The following is a 27,082-nucleotide window of genomic DNA, read 5'->3' as shown; positions in this document are numbered from 1 at the left end:
CATGTGTTCATGACAGTTGCAGGGGTTCTGGTGTCACATGATCACCATTTGTCACCTTCCCAGCTGGCTTCTGACAAGCAATGTCAATGGGAGAAGCCAGATTCGCTTAAGAACCGTATGATTCACTTAACAACCATTGTAAACAAAGTTATAAAATTGGACAAAATTCATTTAACCACCACCTTGCTTAGCAATGGAATTCAATTGTGGTTGTAAGTTGAGTACTACTTGTATTAAAGTACTTAAATGATTTTCATGTAATAAATATTTGGGGGGTGATGAACAATTTGAAACTTTGTGAAAGGGTGGATGAGCTAAAAAGTCTGGGGACCCCTGGGCTAGATTAATGAGTGCCTCTTAGAAATTTGTGATATGGAAACGGCTAATATTTTGCTTCTTTCGTCTATTCTTTAAGATGATTAGGTATCACCGTCAGAAGCTAAAATTGTCTGTTTTTAACACCATCCCACAGGTTTCTTAATAAAGATTAACTTTCCAAAAACTTGAGAACTACAAATAGTTTAACAATTCAAGTGCAGTTGAATAGCTGTAGTCCCATACAGGATTTATAAATTGCTTTGTAAAATGTTACAAAGCATTATTTTGCATGTGCAAGACTACAGAGAAAGGAATATAGAAAGGATAGAGAGGTAACAAAAATATTCAGATTTTTCTATAACACAATTCAAGTTTATTCCATTCATTCCTGCAACACAAACACTGTATCATTTAGCAGTCTGATGTCTATGAACCATGATTATGATAAATCAAACTGTTCTCAAAATGGTTACATTGTGGAAAAAAAGTCAAATATCAAAATGCACAAAGCACTATTTTTCCCCCATCACTGGAGTAGAAAGATGATTGTTTTCCCCATTTATAAAATATAAGACTGTTCAGTTGAAGATTCTGCATGCAACACTGGAATTGCTCAACTAGGACATTCTATTCTTACCAGCTTCTTCTATTGATCAATTCATCTACTTAGTACTGTACTGAAGAACAAAAACCAAGTCATGAAAGCAATGCCTATAACAAAGAGGAGCAGAAAGTTTTAAACCGGCAAATCACCCTAAACAGAAATCAGAAATGAAGGAGACTGATACTGCACTGATTTCTAGATTGCTAACTAGTGCCGATGATTCCCTTAAGTGGGGATTGGGATGGGATACTTCAAGAGTGTTCACCAAGAGTTAATATCATCAGTTACTGGCAACAATTTTAGACTATAAACCACATCTTAGTACAAATAAAAGGAAAAAAAACCCCTAAAATTAGCTTGATTTCTTAAATGAATAGCAGAGAAAGGGCAAATATATATTTAATAACCCCGAACAAATAAGTATAAGATAGGTGTTATTCATTGGAATCTACCTGTAGATGTGCAAGGAAAACATGAGCAAAGAGCAAAAAAAAGTGGGCAGTAAGAGGCACAAATGCTCCATTATATCTGATGAAGGAGAGAGAGGGGAGGAGGGGGAGAGAGAGGGAGGAGGAGGGGGAGGGGGAGAGAGAGAGAGAGAGAGAGAGAGAGAGAGAGAGAGAGAGAGAGAGAGAGAGAGAGAAAATGGAAGAAACATTTGAACAAACGATAATCATAATTTATGCTTCACTAGAATAGAATGATAATATTTCATATCCCTTCAGGGCAAATGTCAACTAGGCCATGCCGATTAGGACAAAATATGTTTAATTTTAAAATTAATCTGAAATTCAATTTATTGGATTAATATCTTTCAGTTTACCATAGCACAAAAAGGTGAAAATGTGATTATGTAGACTGTGCATGCAAAGTTTATTATTTTTATATCACATTTCTGCACCAATACAAAAATATATTACATAGATCTACTTTTAAAACAATCTTTGGAGAATAAAGTTTATTCCCCATGGATGCTGGATAACCGATCTGAGTATAACAAGTGATATCTGTGATAAGGGACAAATAAGATACAATTTAAGATGCAATATTAACATTGCTTAACAAGTCCATTTCCCCACTTTCTTTTTTTCTGATGAGAGGATGGTACAATAGTAAATGTTAAATGTTTTAAAACTGAAAAGCTACATTCATTTGTTGAAATGTGCTAGACACCAGAACTTCCTAGATGACAGTCAACATTGCACTGCACACGTTGTTCAAAGCCAATAAATATCTCAGTGGGAAGTTTTTAATATTATGATAGAAAATGAATTGACTTTTTTCAATAAGAATATCTAAATGCTATTTGACCTAGCATCCCAATCAAGGTATTAGCATACTACAAATCCTTACTTGTGAATATTTTTAAAGCGCTGCACTGAAGACTTTTGAAATTACTTGTATAAACCATAATCTGTTACTGGGCAGTAGATGCAACCTGTCATTTGTTCAGGACTATTTTATCAATTGTATATACTTTTGATCATTGTCTGATGCAATGGCTTAATAGTAAATCAAATCCCCTTTCAAAGATACATGCATTTAACCAGATTAATATGGCAAGGATGATGCTAAGAGAATAGAAGCTCCTTCCTTCTTTAAAACGAAGTTAATTTGAGTCATTTTATTAGGGTATTTTGAATTTAAACTGTGAAGGCAAAGCTACCATTTTCTAGTGCCAACGGTTCTGGAACAGTCACTTAGTTCCAATGTATTTTACAATGTTCTAGGGAAGGGCACTCTAATTAGAAGTTTTTCAAAAGCTCTATTCCAGAAGTAATTGGTTTGCATCTTGGAAGGTAGAAAACCCATGATTTTAATCATTCTTTCAGCACCTCTGCTGGAGATTTGCCCTGCTTGTATTATTTGTTCCTTGTTAATAATGGCATTAAATTATTAAATACTGGGACATTATCAGCAAAACCCTTCAGCATTACATAATCTATTTAAGGCACAGGGACAGAACTACAGAAAAGCTATCCCATTGCCTTGCTTGTTAAGTGTCGGTACAACAGTGCTGGGCTGCTAATTGCTTTTACATATTAGAAAATAAAGAACAGAGTTTCCATTTTACAAACTTTCAGCAAGTCATTTACAAGCTACATTACAGACCACATTCTTCTCCCCTTCCACAGCATAAGTATACTTTTGCTAGAAATGGGGAAAATAGTTCAGGGTAAAAAGTCCTAAAGAGACACCAATTATATGTATTTCTACTCTCCAAACATGTTCTCTTTTTGATAGAGGTACCTAACTAGACTGATTTACTGTGTTTTTTTCCTCCCTCTCCAATATTTAGCTGAAGAAGCTGGAAGATACAAAGAGTGATAGACAGGCAGCAGTGTGAGGCCACAGGAGAGACATTAGATCTCAGTCCATCCGTCACTGAAGAAGAGCTTTGATTGCCTGATTGTCAGTGGCTTCAAAGGCAGTTAGTCCATCTGGCCCTTTCACAGTCTTATCAGCACCCTGTAAAAAGATAAGAACTGTCACTTTAGGAAAAATGAACTTCTTTGTTATATACCTGATTCTCCAAGTGATCATCTATGCAATCAGCCTGCTAGCTCTTTTAGTTTCCAGAACTTACACAATGGTGCTGAACAAAGGTAAAAAAAATATTGCTTCATACCGTCAATAGGGTCTTTATTGTAATAGTGTGCCTATCCATATATTTTTCAATATGAATTACCAAGCAAAATAACCATATCATTCATTAATGTAAATACTAATTCTTGGTCATTCCACAATGTAAACAGCATATTTATCTAAAAAATTGCCAGGCTGCCTGATTCCGTGATGATTCTAGAGAGAACAGAACACCATCTATGAGATGGTCTTTGAGGGCTCAAAAACAGCACATTACAGTAACCCAATCATGGGGCATGAATGTCTCAAAGGCTTCCCAGCCTAAGTAAGGACACAACTTGTGAAAAGGTTCTCTTTGCTGCAGCTGTACTTGCAGCATAAAAAAGTGAGACTAGAGGAAACATTGATTATGCACAGTTATTGAATGTGTAACATATGTAATGATGTCTTTGTATCAAACTGTGGCCTGAAGTTCAAGTGAAAAGTGTCCAAAAGATCCATTTCCTACTCTGGAGCTGGGCCAGACCACCCTCTCTACCAACATGCCTTAAAAAGATAGGCTGGAGACTGCACAGGGATACTCAAGTCATCACAAAGGACCAATGAATCCAATGATAACTTGAGAAGGTACACCACAGCCTGCTTCACAACCCCTTACAGTTCAAATGACACTAAAGAGCGAGACTTGGTGGCACTGAAAAAAGTGACTTACAACTGATCCTTGTATTTATGACCATTTTGGTGTCCTTGTTGTCTCGTGATAAAAATTCAAGTGCTTGGCCACTGGCATGTATTTACAATGATTGGAGCTATTTGTAACCTTCTCAGGCACTTTCCAACAAGCAACGTCAATGGAGGAAGCCAGATTCATTTAATGACCACCAATGTATGACTGTTTAATAATGGTTTGATGTTACAATGGTGTCAGAAAAAATAATTTAAAAAATAATGTCCTTGAAATTATGATGATCACACCACCCCAAGGCCACATGATCACAATTTGGACATTCGTTGTTCTCTTTCTCTCTCTCTTTCTCTGTGTATGTATCTAACAGAAATAATATAAAACAGCAAAAAAGAACAGCATGAGAAACAGTATTTGTCTTAAATGCCTGCTTCTAAACTACTTGAAAAAGAAGCCATGTTGAAAGAAACTAATCTTTTCTTTCCAGTATACTGAATTCAATATTTGTAGAGTTAGATATTTAACTATGAAATTAAGATTTTTATTACAACAGAAAATGAAATCATGCCATCTTGCCATATGAAGTTTTTTCCTTTGAAAAGTGGATGTATACAAATGGGACTCATGCTTGAAACTGAAACAGTGTAAAGTTACTACATTGGCCTCTCTTTGTATAAAAATATATTTGAGCTAAAAATCTTTAAAACAATATTTTCCAAAATACCTTAAGTTTTGTAACATTTATATTTAATAGGATTTTTCCTATTTGCTTACAGTTGTTTAATTGACAATATCAACATGAATAACCATTCACAGCTAAAGTAGCTAAATAATTTTACGGTAGAATAAAATAACTACACTAAACTTTATGTTATACATACAATAGCTCAAGTCAATGACTAATAAAAAGGGATTCTAAAGACCAAATCTTATTATTCTCAAACATTTCAGAAGCTCTGTACTTCATTAAATGCTTTCTTCTTTCCTTTCTCACCCTATTTCTTTGGTCTATCTGAATTTATTTCTGATATCTACTCCAGAACGTCTGACAAAAACATCTTGAAAAATGAAATTTACTAAGTTAGTACAATTGTCAGAATGATACTATCACATATTCTCACCTTTGACAGAAGTAATTTCACACAGGACACGTGATCTTCATAAACTGCTGAAAGAAGTGGAGTGATGCTGTGTTTATCTGGAGCCTATAAAAAGAAAAAAATAAAGCTGTAAAAAAGCAAGCCAAATTGATACATGCAAATATCAAATTATTGGCAGGTTACACTTTGCCAAAATGTAAGTCAACAGTGAGAATGTGAAGCAAGCAAGTAGAAATGGTCTTTACTTCTACAAAAATTTCTTTATCTACAATATTTACTTAAAATTTGGATCAGGATATTGCTAGAAGAGGACTGACAAATAAGAATTCCTTTTGCTACAAATATTATCCATCCCTATAGAAAGTCTTCAAAGTGTTTTAAGATACTTGAGCAAAATTATTTAAATAGGACTTTGGCAGGGGAAGTTGCAGCGAAAAACCCATTGTCAGGGAAAGGACAAGTACCCTCTTCCCTAATACAGCTGTTTTTCCCCCGTCCAGTACAACATTGCAACAAAATTAACACTTATGCCAAGGGTAACTATATATGCATCCCATTTTATGCATTTAAAACAGCTATCTGTCTTAATCTAATAGATACATTTATCTATTATATTGCCTGAATGATTTTATTCAACATACATTAATATCAGCTCCCTTTAGTAGAAGAAACTCCAGAATCTCAAGCTGTCCACAATCTGCTGCATAGTGAAGAGGTTTTCTCCCACCTTCCAATGTTCGGTTAACATCTTCACCCTTTAGAATTAAAAAAGAAAAAGTTAATTATCGTTTGGTAAAATATCTTTTACTTCAACCAGTCATAACATGGAGGTCAGTAGTCTGGAAGTTCAGTCATGGCAACTAGACTTTTCTTGTTGATTCAAAACATTTCAGTTTATCTAAGTAGCTTCTTCAGTCTGAGCAAGTTGTTAGAGAGACCCCATATATGCCCTCCAGGGAAGTTTCATTTCTCATCTAATCTGGATAGGCTTGTTAGGTGAGTAGGCAGAAAGTTGTTAAGATGTAAATGTTTCAATTCCTAAGTCCTATACCCTAGGTGGGTTGTTAAGTGTGTAGGCTTCCTGGTAAACCTGTGAAGCAGTCTTAACCTTGGGGACTGATGAAACAGCAGCATAAAAAATGGGGGACAGGTTATATCTGAAGCCTCCACCTCTATTGAAGGAAAAAAAATTCACTTTGGCATAAATAGATTCCTTCACTCCTCTCTTAAACCATCTATTTTCCAAAAAATATGAACATTATTGTCCAATATCCATTTCATGTACAGTAACAAATATCAAAGCAAACAAGTACATTTTTGCTTTCATTATATTATGCTGTGGTGAAATGAGTAAAATGAATTATTTGTTGGGTTCAGAGATTTCTGGTAACTGTTATTTCCAATGTTTGCTACTCAAATATATTTTAAAATAATCTGCAGGGCCAAGTTTGCTCTAGGCAGTTATCTAGGTAAAATTCAATATGGGCTATAACCTTATATTCCTTTGTACATTAGGGAATTATTTTGAATTGCCACTGTTTCTTACGGTAGAACAGACACAGTGTTTCATTTTTTCTCCATCAGAACTCACAATACCTGGAATAGTTGAAATTTTGTTCCACTGCAACACTGACCAAATAAAAATTCTCATTGAATGCTCTCAGTAGGCTATTTAATTCCAAGCAAATGCAAAATTCTAGTCAAAACCTGAATATATCCTGAAGGTTTATCATTATTAGGAGTTCTGAAGTACGGATGTCATTCTCAGCCTAGTATTCATGTTATGTGTTGCCACCAGAAGAGCTCTTTCATCTTATACCTGGGTAATTTTAGTTATCTAGCCATTACTGAAAAACACACAAAGGCGTGAAACTGGTTGTTCCAACAAATAGTATTTAGGTGCATAATACTGAAAAATAAGTAACCCTTGATAGAAACTTGTTCCTTTCTTCTTGTAGCGTGTACACTCAAAATTGTAGTGACATACACAAACTACTTGTGCATAGTCACAGCTTTTTATATAAATGCTTAACAATGAAATAATTTATAATCTAAAGATATATATATATATATATAAATAAATATATATAAATAAATAAATCTAAAGATTTTAGCATTTCCAGATAATATGATATCCTCGAACATTCCTCTATGTTAAGCAATGGCTACTTTCCAGGAACATAGCAATTGCTTACAATATACTTTTCAATGTGCTCCTTCATTAACAGAGGACAGAACTAAAACTCATTGAAGCAATAATGGTAATTACTTTTTTTGACTCAAAGTTCTAGAACTGATAAACATACTTTTTATAGGAATTCAAAGGATTATAGATAATGTAGTTACTCTGCTTCATATCCCAAATAATATCTCGATAATCATTTAAATTCTTCTGTTCAGTTGCCATCTGAAACTGTAATAGGGAATTAGATGTTTGTCTTAATCCATTCAATGCACTCTGGGATCAGTCCATTAAAAAACACAATGAATAAATGGACTGATAAATCATTTAATTGTGTGACAGTAACTTTATAATTTAAAATGCTTATTACTTTTCCTTGTTATTATTAAACAAAGCCAGATATCTTTGCTTTTGACTCTGCCTTTTGCATTTTCCCTATTGTTCAAGTAAATTATTTTCTGAAAACTGAATTCAATCAAACTACTACAAAATATTCATCAGTACAAATGCCTTCATCCCTTGAGACTGCTATATGCATACTTTTTAGTGGGATGACACCCGCCTACCCTAAAAAGCAATACAATAATACATCTTCTCTCTCATTCAATCCATTTAAAGGCTCTTTTAAAATCAATATTAACCCTTCCTTTCACACAGTAACACGGTACATAGTAAGAGAAAAATGTTTCAGAAGCAATAAAAATTGAATGGAATTCATTAATTTATCTTAAATTATTTTGATTTAAAAATATGACTTAAAAGGGCTTTTAAAAATGGCAAGGATGGGACTACATCATACTGTGACCATAATCATTTTACTTGTCAAAAATATAAAATTCTAAGTTTTTAAAAGACAAAAATGTAGACGGGGAATGGCCATCTAACCGAGTGGTCTTTGCATTATATACTATATTTTATAGTATATATTTGCACAAAGCATTGCTCTCAGAAAGAATATTTGGAGGAGTTGGATGCTTGGAGAAAACTACTGGAAAGAACAGCAGATACTACTGAATAAGAGATCAGCAAAGCTACATATTAAGAGTCAATGCTGCTAAGTAAAATTTCAGAGGGCCTATTCTAACATAACGTATCACAATGGATCTCACTAAGACTAGTAAACTAGTACCAAATGAACATAAAACTATGATTCCTCTTCAGCTTGGACTTTTAATTTCATATCCATTTGGGTGAGGTAATATAATTTGAGGTATCAATATGCTGATAACATCCACATTTATAACAGTTCAGACTGTAAGGGAGATGATGTCAATTTCCAGTTTTAATGTTTGTAATCTATAAGTGTCTGAATGGGAGATACAAACCAAACTAAATCCCAATAAGATAATAGATGTAGTTACGATTTATACCCTGGGATTTTCTATCAATTGCAGTGCTAAAGGGGCAGGTATGCTTTTTGAAAGAGCAGGTTTGTCTAGGACAAACAACTCCAGCTGGCAAAAACAGCCGATGAAAGCTATGGCTAGGGGAGCTTTGCCCAGATTCATCTGGCGATCAATTACTCCCCTACAGGTAGTCCTCACATAACAACTGTGACTGAACAAGGTTGCTAAGTGGACAACAGGTGACTGAGACAGGCTTACAACCTCACTTCTGCTACAGTCATTAAGCAAGACATCATGTGATTTCAACTTGTGACCAGCTTCTCTACTGACTGCTTATCAGAAGCTGGTACTGAAACACACAAATGAGGTTACGTGACATAAATACTTGCCAATTGCAAAGTGTTTAAATCTCAATCACATGACCACTGGGATGCTACAACTGTTAAGTATGAGGACTGGTTATAATTTTTTCAGCGCCATTGTAACTTCAAATAGTCCTAAGCAGTTGGTAAGTGAGGATAGCTGTATGTGATGCAGGCTGACCTAGCTACAATGATTCATGTCCCATTACCACCCCATTGGATTACTGCAATGTACTTTGAATAGGGCTGCCTTTGAAGAATATTGCTGAGAACATATAATACCAATTCTGTGGGCTGTGCAGTGCTCACTGATAAGTTTGTGAGTATAATTTAAGGTTCTTGCATTAATCTATAATCCATAAATTCTTCATGTATTGCCTTTATTCAATTTACATCAGTCCAACCTGTCATATCTTCTGTGAACAGCCACTTGTGATTCCACACTTCCAGAATGTAAGGACTCAAGATTAGATAGTCCAGCCATGGAATAATTTCCCAATTGTGATCAGACTGACTTCCCTATGGACCTTTGGAAGGCTATTAAAGCCTTCTAAACATTACTGTCTCCCATCTTTTTAAAACATAAAGCCTTGCCTTCTCCAGCCTCAATCGTCCTACAGGTGGGTAACCTTTTGATTAACTGCAATTCTGAAGTTCAAAGTACTTTTAAAAAACTAGTTTCTCTCATGAGTTAATAGCTAGAAGGACTTAACAATGCAATTTCACTGATAAACACTTGGAGTTGGGAAATAATCCAAGGCTACTCAAAGTTTTGAAGCCACAGGTGGAAAGTCAGTAACTCTTTCAACTATCTTTTTCTAATTAGGAAACTGTTTGCTGACTCAGCTACTCAGTACTGCTTGACAGAAATTAAAATCTGTGCAGATTGGTTTGGTCATCATCAGTGGTGGGTTCTAATCAGTTTTACCACCGGTTCACATTGCACACACGCTTTGCGCGTGATCGCCGCGTGCATGCTCGCTTGGCTTGCATGCGCACCGAACTTGCGCTTCGCGCAAGCGCATTAAAAAAACAGCTGAGGCATGACAATACACTCTGCCGCGCCTCACAGCGGACCAAACAAAAGAAATAAAGGTAGGTATAGTGCGGAGGCAGGAGGGCCCAACTGACATTCAAAGTGAACCAGTCCGCTCTCCTATGAAGATTTCCGCTACCGGCTCTCCCGAATCGGGGAGAACCGGCAGGAACCCACCACTGGTCACCATAAATAGAAAAGCAACAGTAGTGGAATCCTTCTAATATGTTGTCTTCTGTCTTTCTATTGAACAGTGCATGCCATTCTGCTCCTTCCCCTCCACTAATCATACAGATTTGGTGCTCAATGGAGATTGTAAGAGAAACAGAAAATAAAAACTTTGTTCTATCACACAGCAAATGCATTACCAATGCATTTAAAGGGGATTAATTAACCCTTAGTACTCTTTAACGACCTATCTAAACGAAGGGAAGTTTTTTTTTTTTTAATTTTGATTTATATGCCGCCCTTCTCCGGAGACTCAGAGTGGCTTACAAGGCGTTAAGCAATAGCCTTCATACTTTGTATATTTTATACAAAGTCAGCTTATTGCCCCCACAAACCGGGTCCTCATTTTACCTACCTTGGAAAGGATGGAAAGTTATTTTAATCCCTTCTCCTCTCCCATTTCTACTTCATCACCTTCAATTCATTAAAGCAACAAACTTAACAGGAAGTTGCACCTCGGAGCCTGTCTTTTTCATCTTTTTGACTTTTTATTTTTTTGGGGAGGGGGATTCAGTATTTAGTACACGATTCAAATGCAAATCAGGAGACGGGCATGCCTGTAAACGAATTATAATTTAGAAGAAGGGTGTGGCTGCAGCCCCAATTAAAGAGAGTAGGGATGCGCTAATACTTCTGCCCCAGGCACTATGAGACCAACCAACAGCCTTTGAAGACCCCGGTTAATCGCTGGGAGAGCGTATGAATGACAGCCGACACACCTCAACGGAGGCGAAGGAAGGAAGGAGGGCGGGCGTGGACCGGCCGTTTTCCCTCGAGCCGCGCGACCATCTTTCAAGGCCGCTTCTTCCCGAGGGGGGAGGGCGCTTATCTGGACGAGCCCCCCTCCAAGTGAAATCACTGCCAAGATTCAGAGCCCTCCCAGTGACGTCATCCAAGACCCCCGCCTCGGGCGCGAGAAAAGCGGTGGGCCACTAAGGAGGCCTCGCGCCCACCCATTCGCCCGTGCAGAAGGCGCCTCCAGGCAGGCCCGAGTCCCACCTTGGCCTTCTATGAGGGGAAAACACCGCCCGGAATGGGTGTGAGAGAGAGAAAGAGAGGGAAACCCCCACCCCGCCGCCTCAAAAGGGACAAAACTACCCCCAGCCTCGGGCCTTCCTAGCCCGGCTTCTCTCACCTTACCTTAGCCACGTAGTCTTTCACCTCGTCCAGGTCGCCGTTTTTGAGGGCCCACATGAACTCCTTGTCGGACATAGCGGCGGCCGCCCTGACCGGGACTCGGCGCCAAAGGCCACGGTACCACTCGGGCGAAAGGGGCGGGGCGGGGCTGCAGCGGAAAAGGGCGGCGGCGGAATCGACGGTTAGGCCTCTCTCTCTCTCTCTCGGGAAGGGGGGGCGCGAGGGCGACGGTTACGCCTCCAATAACAGGCACTCTGGGCGCGAGGAGGCCGGAAAAAGGGAAACGCGGCTAAACATGTGAAAAAAAAAAAAAGGTGGAGGGGCGGGTGTAATTAAACCGTTTGGTCTCGCCACACACCGCTTCCGGTTCCGCTTACTATTCGCTTTTTTTTCTTTCTTTCACCCACACCCCCTCTAGGTGAGGCCAGGCTAGGCAAGCGCGCGTGCGCCAAAAAGTCATTCCTTATTCACTTGCCTGGCTACCAACGGCTTCCGTAGCCTGCGCGGGGCGGAGTGGCCGAGGGGGAAACCGGAACTAGCGCATCTGCTCTTTTAGGGCCTTGAATAAGTTGAAAGAAGCGGTTGCTTAGGAAACGTAGTTCCACGCATGCGTGGAAGGCCGACTTCGTCTGTCTCTATGGGACGGAGAATGAGATGTTGAGTTGACAGGAGTATGGCGAACCTTACATCACGCAGCGGGGCTAATATGGTGGCTTACAGCCTGGATTCTAAGGGGGCCTAAATGATGTTTTTCTACAATGATGTTTTTCAATTTCAGTATTTTTTAAGGATCTGTGGACTTCCAATTCCAAAAATTCCCCAGCCAGCATGAGGAGCTGGGATTTGAACTTAAACTTCTTAAAAGTTGCTGAAGTTTACGTTGAAAATTGGGAGATGTATAAAAAGGGAGAGATTAGAAAGCCCAGTAGTCTTTTTTTTAAGATTTACTTTGCTTATCTAGTTTTTATTAACATTAAAAAAATAATTTACAATAAAGCGGAGACTTTAACATTAAGTTGTTGTAGTTTATTGAATTTATTGAAGTTATCAGCTCAAGACTCAAGACAAATACCAGTTATTCTGCAAAGTTAATACTCATCCAAGTTCTGGATGAAAAAGTGGATCTCATGCTTGTAATACATCCTGAACTGTAATATAGGTAGAATACTTATTTCTCTGGATTTTATTTCCAATACAAGTAGTTTTTGATTTACCAGAATTAGGACCAGGATTTCCGTTATTAAGCAAGGTGGTTGTTAAGTGAGTCACACCCAATTTTATGACTTTTTTTTTGGTCATGGTTAAGTGAATCACTTCAGTTACTGAGAGAATAAGATGGCCGTTAAGCAAAACTGGCTTCTTCCATTGAATTTGGAAGTCCCAGAAGTAAAGAATAATTCCAGCAGGATAAGAAGCACGGCCCTAATTCAAACAGTCAGGAGGAATGCCAGGAATGCAGGCCACAACTCTCAACACTAGATGAATTCAATGTTTGTTCCTGACAAACGCCCCTCCCAACTGCCTTTCCTTTAAACTTCATCCCCAGGTATGCCTTGTGAAGGGAATTGGGGCCCTCTCCGTCCTTGTAAGTCACACAACCCACGTTGCTCTCTTCTGCGTTCTTCCCTGCATGCCCTAGGATGAGGAGGAAGTGGGCCTTGGTCTTCATCTAAACCCTCTCTTCCTTGTTCTACCTCTTCCCTGCTCTGCCCAGCCTGACTTTGCCCTTCCCCAGTTTCCTCCACAGCCAATAGTGCCACTCTCCTGCTCTCTCTCTCAGCTGTTTGTCTTCATCTCAGATTCAGACTCCAACAGGGGCATGACAGAAGATGAGAGAAGGCCGCTCCGCTGGTACGAACATCATGTCCTGAGAACAGCACCTTCCACCTACCAACTAGAAGTCAATGGCTGGCAGCCTTGCGGGCGTCCAAAACAGATGGCAAGACACTATCAACAAAGATATGCAAGTCATGGACCTGCATATATGCCCTGGAGATGCAGCTGATTATGCAAATGATCCGAAAAGCGGACCTTGCACTTGCGGGAATACGCTAGGAAGAAGAAGAACAAACACAAATACTCTATTCAGTGTTAAATGTAGTCACTCTTATGTAAATATTACAAATTTATATATTTGAATGTAACCATATTATTAGCAGAAGATGCCATTAATGCTAAGTCTCATTAATAAAAGATAACTGTGAAGAGTCCTTGGGTTATTCCATTTATTTATTTATTTTATATTGCTAAACCTTGAAATGTAAGGTGCTGTAAGCTTTTTTAAAACAAAAACCCTTGTCAGGGGTTAAGTACTCATTAAAATTAAAAATGCCCAAACCTGTTACATGCAGGGAAAAAAAAAAACTATCTCTTCTCTGAATAATGATTGATTTCACCAGGAAACTGGGTAAATAAGTAATTTAATGTTTTCTCTCTAGCTATGCCTTTGTTAGCGTGCTAAAATAAAACTCACAAAAATGATGCATGACTTTGTAATACTAGTTATTGTAAAATTAGGTTCTTACATCTTTTGTAATATGCCTGAGAGACTACTAGGAAATCTCAAGACTGTAGAATAGAATAGAAATTAGGGGAGGGGGGGATAGAAAAAAATTTAAGATTCCTCCTTCCCACCATTTTGAATTAATGGATCCTTGGTAGGTTTCTCAGATAAGTTTACATAACAGCTTTCTCCAGCTTGGGAAATGCTGGTTCATATTTACTAGCCTCAGCCTTTACAAGATACATTATACACAACATACTCAATTGAGTGATCTCTTTCTCTAGTTAGTTTAATTCATCTTTGTGTGCAGCAAATAATCAAATATGACCAAGTGGTTTGGGTGGCCAACATTTGTTTGTTGAACTCTGGAGGCATTTTTTTTAATTGCTTATGTGACATTGGGTTATTAAAAGTGCAGAAAACCTGGAGGGCATTGTCACTTGCTGCCCTTTTTTTTCTTCCATTGTGAAATTGCAAACAGAAGTGGCTGTCTGAAATAACCACGGACTAGCCTGAAGTTCCTTGCCTCAATTGTGGTTGCTAAATGAGAATACCTGTAGTTGATAGTCCTTATTTAGTGGCTTGTAGTCTGTACGTGCACTAAAGAGTTCACTTTGATTATAGATGTTGGGACAGTCAGCAAAATCTTCCATAAGTAATTTGCAATCACTTCTGATTTTTTTTGTGTGTAATCCAGTGGACCTCATTTTACCAGGATTGTCAGTAATTGCGTCTTTGAGTACTTGTAAGGTCCTTCTTGTTTCATCAGTGATTGGTCACTTTGATTTCCTGATGGTCTTGTTTTTTTTTTTTTTAAAGCATCAGGGCCTTCTCCAGAGACTGCTGCTCTTGCATAATGTGCCTAAAATATTTATTGTGAGTTTTAGCTTCATTAATAGGGCTTCCGGTGAGCAGGCTGACTGTATTCCATGTGATTATGAATGATTGATTCTTCTTGTCAACAAGATATTTACAATATTTTTCTACAGGCACAATTCAAATATGTCTTTTATTTTTTTCATTCCTCTTTTCTGGTGGTCCAACTTTTACAGTAAGATGCTGCCACTGGGAGAATCTTAGTCGGAACCAGGGGTGAAATCCAGCAGGTTCTAACAGGTTCTGGAGAACCGGTAGTGGAAATTTTGAGTAGTTTGGAGAAATACTCAAGTAGTTTGGCAAATACCACCTCTGGCTAGCCCCAGAGTGGGGTGGGAATGGAGATTTTGCAATATCCTTCCCCTGGAGTGGGTTGGGAATGGAGATTTTGCAGTATCCTTCCCCTGGGGTGTGGTGGGAATAGAGATTTTGCAGTATCCTTCCCCTGCCACGCCCACCAAGCCACGCCCACAGAACCAGTAGGGAAATTTTTTAAATTTCAACCCTGGTCTGAACCGTACTACCTTGATATCATTTTGATATCTCTGTGCTTTAATATTCTGTTTAGATTTGTCTTCTGTCTAGACTTCCTTTCAAGTAGTAGGCATCTACTGAGCAGTATCTGGCTTTTGGTATTGTCTTCTTTCATTTGTTAAGTCTTCCTCATTTCCAGCTGTCAAAATGTTATAAGCAACATATATGAGATTGCCATTTTTCCTTCCAGAAATATTAATTCGTTTACATAAATCAAATAAATGATACACACACACACACACACACACACACACACGGGGTGGGGGTGGAAGGGAGAGACACTACTTTTGAACTGTTTCACTTTAATTGTTGTTTACTGCTCATCGTGCATCTTTTTCAGTAGACAGGTGATATAACCCTGTGCATCCATGTTGTCAGGTCTTTTGCAGCTCTCTAAACCAAAACTTCTTTTCCTCCAAGCATAATTCTCACAAATTCTTTTAAGAAAGATTAAAATTAAAGGAATAACATTACTAGAATTATAGGACATGAAGTATTACTAATTTAGAACTAATATATGTTAGAATATATTAGAATTTTTCTTGCAGGCCTGACTATATTACACAGAAACTTTCTTTCTCACAGCTCTAAGACATAGGCGCTCTTCACTGATAATGGGGAAACTGCAGCTGGTTGTTTGCGTAATGGTCGTTTGAACCGAGAATCAGTCCTTTCACTTTTTGTTCGTGGTTTATGCAGCACGAATACCTTAGTATACTCATTAAAGCAAATTAGATGTCTTTTTGGAAATCCCTAATCCAACTAAGAAGCAGCCGAGCTAAAACTGCAAAGAAACCTATCTACTTCCTTGGGATTTACAGACTCAAAATAATCTCAGATAATTTTACAAGACGTGGTCCCAGTCATCTGCGCACTTTCCGCCGTGCCCTAAAGACGTTTCTGTTTCATCAAGCCGGGTTGACCTGACCTAACTTTTTTTAAATTGTTTTAATTTTAAATTGTTAAATTATGGGTTTTAATATAGGGGTTTTAACTGTGGGCCAAATTAATTTAATTGGATTTTAATATTGTTTTAAATTTTGTATTTTTTGTATTTTATCTGCTGGCTGTTCACCACCCTCACACCTTATATTATACAAATATAATAAACATAAACGTAACATCTCCATTGGTGTTATCCAGGGAGACTCCAGCTCCCCTAGAATATGGACAGTTTTATCTGTTGAATGCTATGAGAATTCTTCACAATAGTCTTTCTGGTGGTCTTGGCATATATTTTTTTCCTAAAATGGAATGAGACTAAAAGGCCACTAGACACCTTTGACCAGTGCTACTGTTTGGGCTCAAACATGAGCTCATACAATTATCTGGTTGGACTTGATGCTCTAGAACCAGTGGTGTTCTAGATGTTTCCTCCACTTCTTTATCTTCCCGAGCTCTTCAGTAATCCAATTAACTGCAATAGATTTTTGAACTTTAAAGGAAACAGAATGAGTGGGCCATGATAAGAAGCAAAGATCCGTGCCTCCCATTTTTTTAAAAAAAATTGATTTATATGCTGTCCTTCTCCGGAGACTCAGGGCGGCTTACAATGCGTTAAGCAATAGCCTTCATACTTTTGTATATTTATACAAAGTCAGCTTATTGCCCCCACAAACTGGGTCCTCAATTTACCTACCATTTTCAAATTATGTCACATCTGCCTTTATATATATTAACTGCTCAATAAGTTGGATCAGGTCTATAGTTGTCCTGGGATCCATGAAGTCTTGGACTGCTGTAGACTCTTTACAAAGGAAAAGCACATTGTACCAATTGGGAAAATTCAGGCTGATTAGCATGGATGCTGCTGTGCAAATAGGAGTAGTAGTATAAAAACCACCAAGATAATGGCTCCTCTTGTCCAGATGCACAAAGTCTCATATCTATTTATCTGCAAAGCAGCACCTCTTGATGCCAGCAGAATATTATGGATGCCAACAACAACCCCCTCCTCTCTTTGACTAACCCTAACCCTTTGGCTAATGCGAAACCTCAAACCTATTCAGGCAGCTTTCCAAAAGAGGAACTCCCATTTATCTTCCCCACCCAGGTTTCAGTAATACAAGCCAAGTCTGTCTTCTTGTCCATAATTAAATCATGTGTTAGAAAGGTTTTATTACAGGCAGACTCAGTATTTAATAGCTGCAGCTGGAGCCCTTGTCATATGGAGAAGGATGTAACACCTAAAGGCGAATCTCGTTCCTTAAATAAGGAAATGTACTGTGGTTGAGTTTAGCATACTGTCCCAACAAGTACTATGGTTTAAATTGCAGTTAAAGAACACCACCTTAATTTATAATCTAGTTTGTCATTGGTTTACTCCCCTTATCCATGGTACCAAATATAATCTGGACCTGGATAGTTATGATCCCTGAATTCAGAGACCAAAAAAAAAAGAGTCAATTGTACTTCACTGTGTTCAGTATCCAATATCCCTTCCCACACATGCATACATGTATGCATTTGTGCATGAAGGACAATGAAAGCTCATGTGCTTTCGACTTTGAACTCCTACTGGGTCACCATTGAATATTCAGTCTTTTTAATAATGTTAACACTCAGAAATGGGCAGCTAGTGCAAAATGGTTTAAATGTCACCATTATTGGAGTTGACTATAGAACCGCATCTCAGCATCACTTGCCTGTCTAGTGCAACAATGATGGATAAGTACTTTACTCATGGACACTGTCAAATTAACACTTGTGTTATTTATTTGTTTGTTTATCTGCCTTGTACCTGACTCCTCAGTGGTCACATCTAAGTTATGAAACATTCTTCAGCCCTTTCTTCATTTATTATAGTTCAGTCTGATGGCAAACACCGTCACATACAGCTAAGCAATTTGTTGATTCTGTTTATTCTAGTAGTTGTAAAACTTTGATTTAACATACTTTGTTTTAGTAGACTTTAAATTCAATGGGCAAAATCTATCCATACTATTTATGTCTTTCTGCATGTGCATTGTCATTTTGCACATGTATAAAATAAGTAAAATAACTTTAGTATCTCATCCAAATTTAATGTCCTTAGTGTCTAACATCGTGTTTATTTGTACTTGTGGGGAAACACAGTGTGTGTTTATGTGGCTCAGTGGCTAAGACACTGAGCTTGTCGATCAAAAAGTCAGCAGTTCAGCCATTCGAATCCCTAGTGCTGCGTAACAGGGTGAGCTCCCGTTACTTGTTCCAACTTCTGCCAACCTAGCAGTTCAAAATGTAAAAAATGCAAGTAGAAAAATAGGGACCACCTTTGGTGGGAAGGTCACAGCATTCCATGCACCTTTGGCATTTAGTCATGCTGGCCACATGACCACGGAGACGTCTTTGGACAGCGCTGGCTCTTTGGCTTTGAAACGGAGATGAGCACCACCCCCTAGGGTCAGGAATGACTAGCACATATCTGCGAGGGGAACCTTTACCTTTACCTTGTGTGTGTGTGTGTGTGTGTGTGTGTGTGTGTGTGTGTATCATATATGTATATGTATATGTATATGTATATGTATATGTATATGTATATGTATATGTATATGTATATGTATATGTATATGTGTGTGTGTGTGTGTGTGTGTGTGTGTCTGTCTGTGTCTGTCTGTCTGTCTGTCTGTCTGTCTGTCTGTCTGTCTATCTCTCTACTGTGTTTCTCAGAAAATAAGACAGTCTTATTTTCTTTTAGATTTGAAAATAAGCACTTGGACTTATTTTCAAGGCGGTCTTACCTTTTTTGAGGTGCAGCAGGCCAGACTTGGTGAGCTGGACTCGCTGTGGATGCACTGTCACTTCTATTCTGAACCTTAAGCATTTAGAATGGAGGCTTTTTGGCAAACGGCAGGGAAATGGGGAGGGGGGATTTTCCTGCCTGCCATCCTTCCCTCAGTCTGTGCTGAGCTTGAGGAATGGAGAAACATGGTGTTGCAAAAGAAGTGGCACAATCACATTTTATACTAGAAGAGAACCAAAATACTGCTCAACAGAGGCATAGTTCTTGTGTTTGGAGTACAATTGACAAGGATCAAAATGAGTTGAGTTGAGTTTTAGTGTTTCTGTTGCTGATGAACAGAATACATCATCCTAACAGCAATGAAAGCCTTTGCCACCAAGCAAGCAAAGGATTGTGCACCCAAAAAATTTCTTATAAAAAAATATTTTTGTAAAAAGATCTGTCACAAACAGAAATGGTTGTTGTGCCAGCAACATCAAAGTTGACAAAACTTGTGTCATGTCTGCTTTTGGTTCTTTGGAAGTAGAGAGGTCAGGGGAAGAGACAAAGAGCTTGAGCTGCCAGCTGTGACCCACAATTCAACTTAGGGAGTGGAGGCTGAAACAGAACTAGCCCTTACAACATTTTCAGCCTCTGTAGCATTTCTGCTGCTGAATGGAGGAATGGGGGACTGAATCACAGAACAGCAGCATATTGCAGAGCCAGGCTTCCTGGGAGAAACAGCTCTCTTACACTGATCCTTCTTGTATCTGATATGTTCCTTGACTTTGGACCTACAGATTGGGTTGGATAACTTTTTGGCTTTAGAGTCTCTGTAGTATTGATATATTGGTTCTTGGCCAATACACTGTATAGCTGTTGTATATTTTATCACTCCCCTGTAGCGTGGGACCAGCCATCATTGGCCTGTTTATTTTTAAGAATCAGTTTTTTATTAGATTTTTCGTTTTCTCCAAGTATGTCTATTCAACCCAAGCAAGACTAAATGGCTGTGGGTATTTGGACCTTCTGGTGCCAAGGACTTTCCATCCGTGGTCTTGGATGAGGTGGCATAGCCTAAGACAGATGCAGTGCCCAATCTCGTGGTCTTCCAGGATTTACAGCTCCTGCTCAAAGAGCAGAGGCAGCCATGGCTAGGAAGGCCTTCACACACTATCGGATTCTGTGCCAGTTACACTTATACCTGAACTGGGAGGTTCTGCTCAATGACATTCATGCCCTTCTGGACTACTGTGATGTGATTTACATGGGGCTGCCCTTGAAGAGCATTCAGAAGTTTCACCTGGTGCAGAATGCAGCAATGTTGATGGTAAAAAGTGCTACTTCTTTGGCACATATAACACTATTTCATGAGCTGCATTGGTTGCTAATGTGCTTCCAGGTGTATAAGACATGGCTCTGTAGCTGGGCCTGGGGCCTTGAGTGTGTGCAGAGATCTGTTTCTTGATTTTAGTGATTACAGTGTATTTATTTACTTACAGATGTTATGCACTTTAATTGTTGTATTATTGTAATTGTTTTTATTTTATTTTTAATTTTGTTCACTGCTCAGAGTCACTTGTTGAGATGGGTCTCCATTCAAACTGAATGAATGAATGAATGAATGAATGAATGAATGAATGAATGAATGAATTCTATAGACCTAAATGGGTTTAACAATTGTTCCTTATTTTCTTGAAAGCCTGACAATGTCATTTAGAAGCAGGAAGGAGAAATCTTTTAATAGTAATTTTTAACTGAGATTCCTAAAATTCCTTAGATGGTTAAATAATCAAACCAGTGTTAATTCAGAGGGTAAATACTTCCCAGCTTTCTTCTTCCTCTTCTGATTTATTGGATAGGATCTGTATGAATGTGTGTTCAGCAGCTGCGTGCTTAAGGTGGATGTATTGTCTGTTGCAACAAGGCATTAGTATTGAGGCCATTTGTCACTTTTAACAGTCATGGCTAAGTCATCTATGACTTAGTCCGCAATGACTTTGCTTGTGCATTAAGCATTGGGAAAACAAAACAGCTTGGAAAGTGAGCATACAGGAACAGCAAAGAAGAGTTTGCCAATGAAGTTCAACAAGGGAGATTCCTTAATAAATTTTGATTCTAAATGTATTTGGTTAGCACAAGAGCCTAATAAAACAACAACAGCAACAAAATAAGATGAATGATAAGGGTCAGTGGCATGACCTGAAATACTTTAAACAACTTCTTACTCCTTCCTAGAAACAACCTGACACATACCACAGAAAAGTGGATGGAGGCGTGGAATAGCTGTTCTCCCCAAGATGTCTCCGACATATCAGTCCTAGTAGTATACCTCCAGGATTTAGCCTACCCCGACACATATGGGTGACATATAATAGAATTAGAACAACTCATGGGGTGTGTGCTGACTCCCTGTATAAATGGGGAAAGACACCTTCAGCACAATGTGATTGCGGGGCCCCTCGACAGACTATCCAGCATATAGTGAGGGAATGCCCTAACAGAAGGTATCCAGGAGATTCTAGGGACTTCCTCTGCATAACAACGGCAGCTACTGACTGGATCTCCAAACTCTACATTAAACTTTGAAATGTTATTTCTGTTTTCCTTTTAGGTTTTCTTACTGCTTTTTTATTGTTTTAATTGTTTTTAACCTGTAAAAATGAAGTGTTTTAATGCTGTGTGTGACCAGCCATACGCTAAATAAATAAACCTGACATAAGTTAAAAGATTGTGGATCCAAAGCTTGATTATAAGAGCGATATAACAAAAAAGAATAAAAGATCTCCCCTACCAAAGACCTTTTTTGACTTAGTAGATGAGATAAATTTAATTGACATGTGGCGTACCTTACATCCCCAGGACAGACAATTCACATTTTATTCCATCCCACAGAACTCCTGGTCCCGAATCGATATGGTTTGGGCTACCAGAAAATTGGCGTTAGAAATAAAGAAAGTTAATATGGGCTCTAATACTTGGGCAGATCATAAGCTCCTAGAAATCAGTTGGTCCCACGATATGAAGAAAATACAACAGAGATGGAGTTTAAGGACCAATCTCTTAAACGAAAAAGAGTTTACACTAAAATTGAATGAAGAAATCAAACGCTTCTTCTTAGAAAATGGGAATCGAGAGACAGCCAAAGAAATTGTGTGGGACACTATGAAGGCGTATGTCAGGGGAATAGCTATTTCATATACTGCCTTTAAAAATAAGGAAAAAAGAAAGAGTAGAGAAGAACTTACTCAAAAATTAATACAAACTGAGGCCGAATTACAGCAACGACCGGGAGACGAGGAGACGAAACAACAGTGGTTGATGTTGAGACACCGATTGAATTTATTGGACCAGGAGGAGATGGCTCAAAAAATAAGAAGATCTAAGCATTATTGTTTCGAGAATGCTAACAAGTCGGGGAGATGGTTGGCGTATAAATTAAAAAAAGAGAAGGAAAAAAACCAAATATTAGCTTTAGAAGACCCGCAGGGCATCTTGTTGACAAAGGAAGAAGATAAATTAGAAAATATAAGAAAATTTTATGAGTGTCTTTACAAAAACGAAGGAATTGAGTTAAATAAGGTAGAACAGTATTTGTTGGAAGCCAACCTCCCTCAAATTTCGGAAGAAGAAAAGGAAATGTTAAATGAAAAGATCACCATAGAGGAGTTAAGATCTGCCTTATCTAAAATAAAGAAGAATAAAACCCCAGGCCCTGATGGTCTCCCTGGGGAACTATATCAAAAATTTGATGATGCCCTGAAATTGGAACTGCTAGAAATTTTAAATGATGTTATTGCTGGTATAACAATCCCAGACTCCTGGAGGGAAGCCTACCTGACGATCATTCTGAAAGAAGGTGCCGACCCGAAACAGATTTCCAACTATAGACCCATCTCACTGCTTAACGCAGATTATAAATTATTTATGACTATAATTGCGGAGAGATTTAAGAAAATTCTAAACCGTTGGATACACAAGGATCAAAATGGTTTTCTCCCTGGGAGACAGATTAGAGACAACTTGAGAACAGTCTTAAATACTATTGAATACTATGAACAACACCCTGAAAAGCAGATGGCTTTAATGTTTGTTGATGCCCAAAAGGCATTTGACAATTTAAATTGGACCTTCATGATAAATCAAATAGATCTTATGGGATTCGGGACTAACTTTAGGAGGATGATAGAGAATATTTATCATAATCAAAGGGCAAACATACTAGTGAATGGAGACAGAACTCGGACATTTCAGATCCAAAGAGGAGTCAGGCAGGGATGTCCCCTATCCCCCTTACTTTACATTCTAGCACTAGAGGTCCTACTTAGAAAGATTAGAGCAAATGAAGATATCAAAGGCTTAAAGATTAGGAAGGAATCATTTAAAACCCAGGCTTTTGCGGACGACGTCGCCTTTATAATTGAAGACCCATTAGACACCGGCTCAAAATTAATGCAGGAAGTTCAGAACTATGGAGAAGTTGCGGGCCTTAAACTTAATAAGAACAAAACTAAAATAATCGTGAAAAATATGACAAACCTACAAACGAAAGAATTAGAAGATCTACTAGGCCTCCAGGTAGTTAAGAAAACAAAATATCTGGGAATATGGATTACCGCAAGACTATCTTCATTAAAAGATGATAATTATATTCCCTTATTGCAGAAAACCAATCAAGACCTCGATAGGTGGAGGAGACTTAAATTGTCCCTGACCGGGAAAATTGCGGCGATCAAAATGAATATTCTACCGAAATTTCTATTTTTATTTCAAAACATACCGGTATCACTGGATAAAAATTTTTTCCTGGATTTGAATAAATATATCAGGAATTTCTTGTGGGAGGGTAAGAAATCAAGGATATCTCTTAAGACACTTCAAGGGAAAAGAAATTTGGGAGGGTTTGGGCTCCCTGATTGGGAATTATACCAAAAGGCGGCAAAAATAATTTGGATAAAGGAGTGGATTAAATTAAAAGAAGGGAGAACTCTGACACTAGAAGGACATGACCTCCACGAAGGATGGCATGCTTACCTCTGGGATATAAAGGATAGGAGGAAAACGTATTTTCATAAACATAAAATAAGAGAGACATTGATTTGTACGTGGCGGGAAATTAGACAGAAGATATATACCAAGGTTCCTAGCTGGTTGTCAATTATGGAAGCTCTAGTGGTCCCAAATAGGAGAGGAAACTATAAAATGGGCACATATAAGGATATCTTGGACGAAGAAGGGAAGCTCAAACCTTTGGAAGCATTGAGGGACCAGGGGTTCAATCTGGATTGGTGGAACTATCTCCAAATTAAGTCTAGATTTCAAGAAGATAGAGATAGAAGGGGTATTGAAATGAAATATGGATATTTTGATAAAATTATTTGGGGCCCAGATAAGAAAATGCTATCCAAAATTTATAACTTTATATTAGATGAGGATAGAGCGGAGATGATAGCTAAAAAACAGTTAAGCATTTGGGAGAAAAACTTAGGATATGGCCTTAATTTCAATGACTGGGAGACAGCTTGGAATAGGAATCTCAAAATAACAAAATCATCAACATTCAGGGAAAACCACTACAAAATGTTGCATAGGTGGTATCTAGCCCCGGACAGGCTGGCTAAAATATTCCCAAACTCTTCTGCTTTATGCTGGAAATGTGGAAAAACGGTCGGCACCTTTTATCATCTTTGGTGGACTTGTCCCGAGACCAAAAAGTTTTGGTTAAAGATCCGACTCTGGCTCTCTGAAATAATGGGACAGGAGATAGTCCTGGCCCCGGAATTCTTTCTCTTAGGTATGACGGAAGATGGTCTCAACAATAATAAAACCCATTTGGCAATTCAAATTATTACTGCGGCTAGAATAGCCTTTGCGAAACTTTGGAAATCTAAATCTACCCCCTCTGAGGAAACATTAATAAATAAAATCCTAGAGTGCGCAGAGATGGCTAAACTGACAAACGAGCTAAAAAATGAAGAAAATTCTAAGCACTATGAAGTATGGGGAATTTGGTATAATTGGTTAAAGAATAGGATAAAAGTATGATAATAGGCTATAGTTGCTTAAACACCAGAAATGGACTCAATTGTATAGAAATGTAGAGGAATATATAGTATTGTATAATATAATGTATAGTGATAGTTATGGATGGAATCCATCCAATATTTGACTTATGAAATGTGTAAACACCGTACCCCGGATCAAGATTGAGATTGTATTTTGTCTTTTTAAATATTGGAAAACTCAATAAAGTATTTAAAAAAAAAAAAAAATAAGTTAAAAGACTTGCTATCTGATGAGAGAAGAGAAAGATTTATCAGTTCCAAGGAGAGGCAATGGAACAGAAACATAAAATAGAAGCAACTTTCCATAAGAAAAATAAAGGTACAAACCAATAGACCTCTGTCAGAAGCAAGAGATATAAAAATTACTTTGTACCACTGGAAGGTAGAAATGGTTTTTGTACTATTAAGAAGAAATAGACTTTGAGCCTCCAGGAGAAGAAAAAAAGATATTTTAGAAGAGGAAATAGGATGGTGGATCTCGGGTGGTGGTGGTGTCGAGGGGCAGGTAGAATGCAGTTGGGCCTTGCAAGACAACAAAGGAAAAAATGTAATAGTTGGTAAATCACTAGTGAAAAATGTGCCAACCAGACTCTTTGGTCATGAAACTTTCCATCAACCAGGAGGCAAGGATTAAAGATATCACAGAACTTGGGTTGCATTCACAATAACAAGTCATTGGTAAACTAAAACGGTAGTAGTTTTGAGGTTTGTGGAGGGAGCAACTTCATCAAGAGTTTCATATATGGATCTGCAGAACACATTCTCAAAATTTTGAATGTGCTCATTGGTCCCAAATGGGGTTAAGGGCTGGGATCCTTTAAAACGTCATTCAGAAGGCAACTAGGACATTGAGACTACATGATAGAAAGCTGAGGTGATACTGTGACTTTGCAATAAGTAATAATCACAGCAACTTAACTCAGTGGTAGAACAAGTGGCCTGCTTGTAGATGTGTCAGCCAGTGCTCTGCATAGGGAGAAAATGAGGGAAGCTTTGAGAGTAAGTTAAATGTTGTGGACAGTCTGACTTGATATAAAGGCTAAGACAAACTTCTGTGGAACTGATCTTCTGCTGGATTTTCACATGTGCAGAAATATGTCTCCAGATGAAGGATCATCCATGGTGCACCAACTCATGCCTCATATGTCAATTACAACGTGTTTTATTATTATTATTTTTAAAAGAGAGAACTTCCTTAAGAATGCTCAAAGTTCACGCGTCAAATGAGTAAGGAAGTGTTTCGAAACAAACGGCAACCACTTCAAACATTTCATGTAATTTACATAATAAATTGTCTAAGGTACACGCTGTATTTACCAAGCAGGAACAGGGTTTGCCAATCATAACTCAGTCTCAGACTCTTAAGAGGTTTCGTTTTAAACTTTTTTCTTCTTCTTCTCCCATCTCTCTAAATGACATTTTCACCCACTTTTTTTTCAAACAAAAGCCTTATTTTGCCATCAGTTTAGTTCACATTTGCCTTACACCTTACATAACAGAGACAGGAGGTGGGGGTGAGCGGGCTGCCATGACATTCATTACTCCAAATACGCAGCTGCTATTCTGGTCGCTCTCAATACCAGGTGCCACTCTACATGGCAGGTGGTAGGTTTTAATCAGCAGCTTTGCATTGCTTCATATGTTAGCCTTGTTATTTTTATCCTTGGTATGTTTTTGCTTCCATTCCTTATTTAAGCAGCTTCTAAATTACTTGATAATTAATGCAGCAGTTCCTCTTTCCTGAATGCCGAGACAGCACTGCTTTCAGTGACAGCTATTTATATGGCACGGCCTGTGTTTTCCTCCCCCATGTTTTGAAG

General features: G+C 38.2%; 1 protein-coding gene across 1 annotated transcript; it reads right to left on the bottom strand.

Moving 5' to 3' along the window:
- Positions 1-662: 662 nt before the first annotated feature.
- Positions 663-11,889, bottom strand: MTPN (myotrophin). Its single transcript, XM_070947428.1, has 4 exons — positions 11,588-11,889; positions 5,935-6,048; positions 5,315-5,398; positions 663-3,391 (listed from the first exon to the last, which is right to left on the bottom strand). Exons 1-4 carry the CDS (start codon positions 11,657-11,659, stop codon positions 3,305-3,307), a joined length of 357 nt encoding a protein of 118 aa, XP_070803529.1. The 5' UTR covers positions 11,660-11,889; the 3' UTR covers positions 663-3,304.
- Positions 11,890-27,082: the final 15,193 nt, after the last annotated feature.

Source organism: Pituophis catenifer, unplaced genomic scaffold (assembly GCF_029215685.1).
Source record: "Pituophis catenifer annectens isolate HBS135680 unplaced genomic scaffold, rPitCat1.0.hap2 SCAF_7, whole genome shotgun sequence".
In the NCBI taxonomy this organism is placed as follows: domain Eukaryota; kingdom Metazoa; phylum Chordata; class Lepidosauria; order Squamata; family Colubridae; genus Pituophis; species Pituophis catenifer.
The sequence above is the reverse complement of the archived record's forward strand: the minus strand, read 5'-3'. Positions and strand labels throughout refer to the sequence as shown.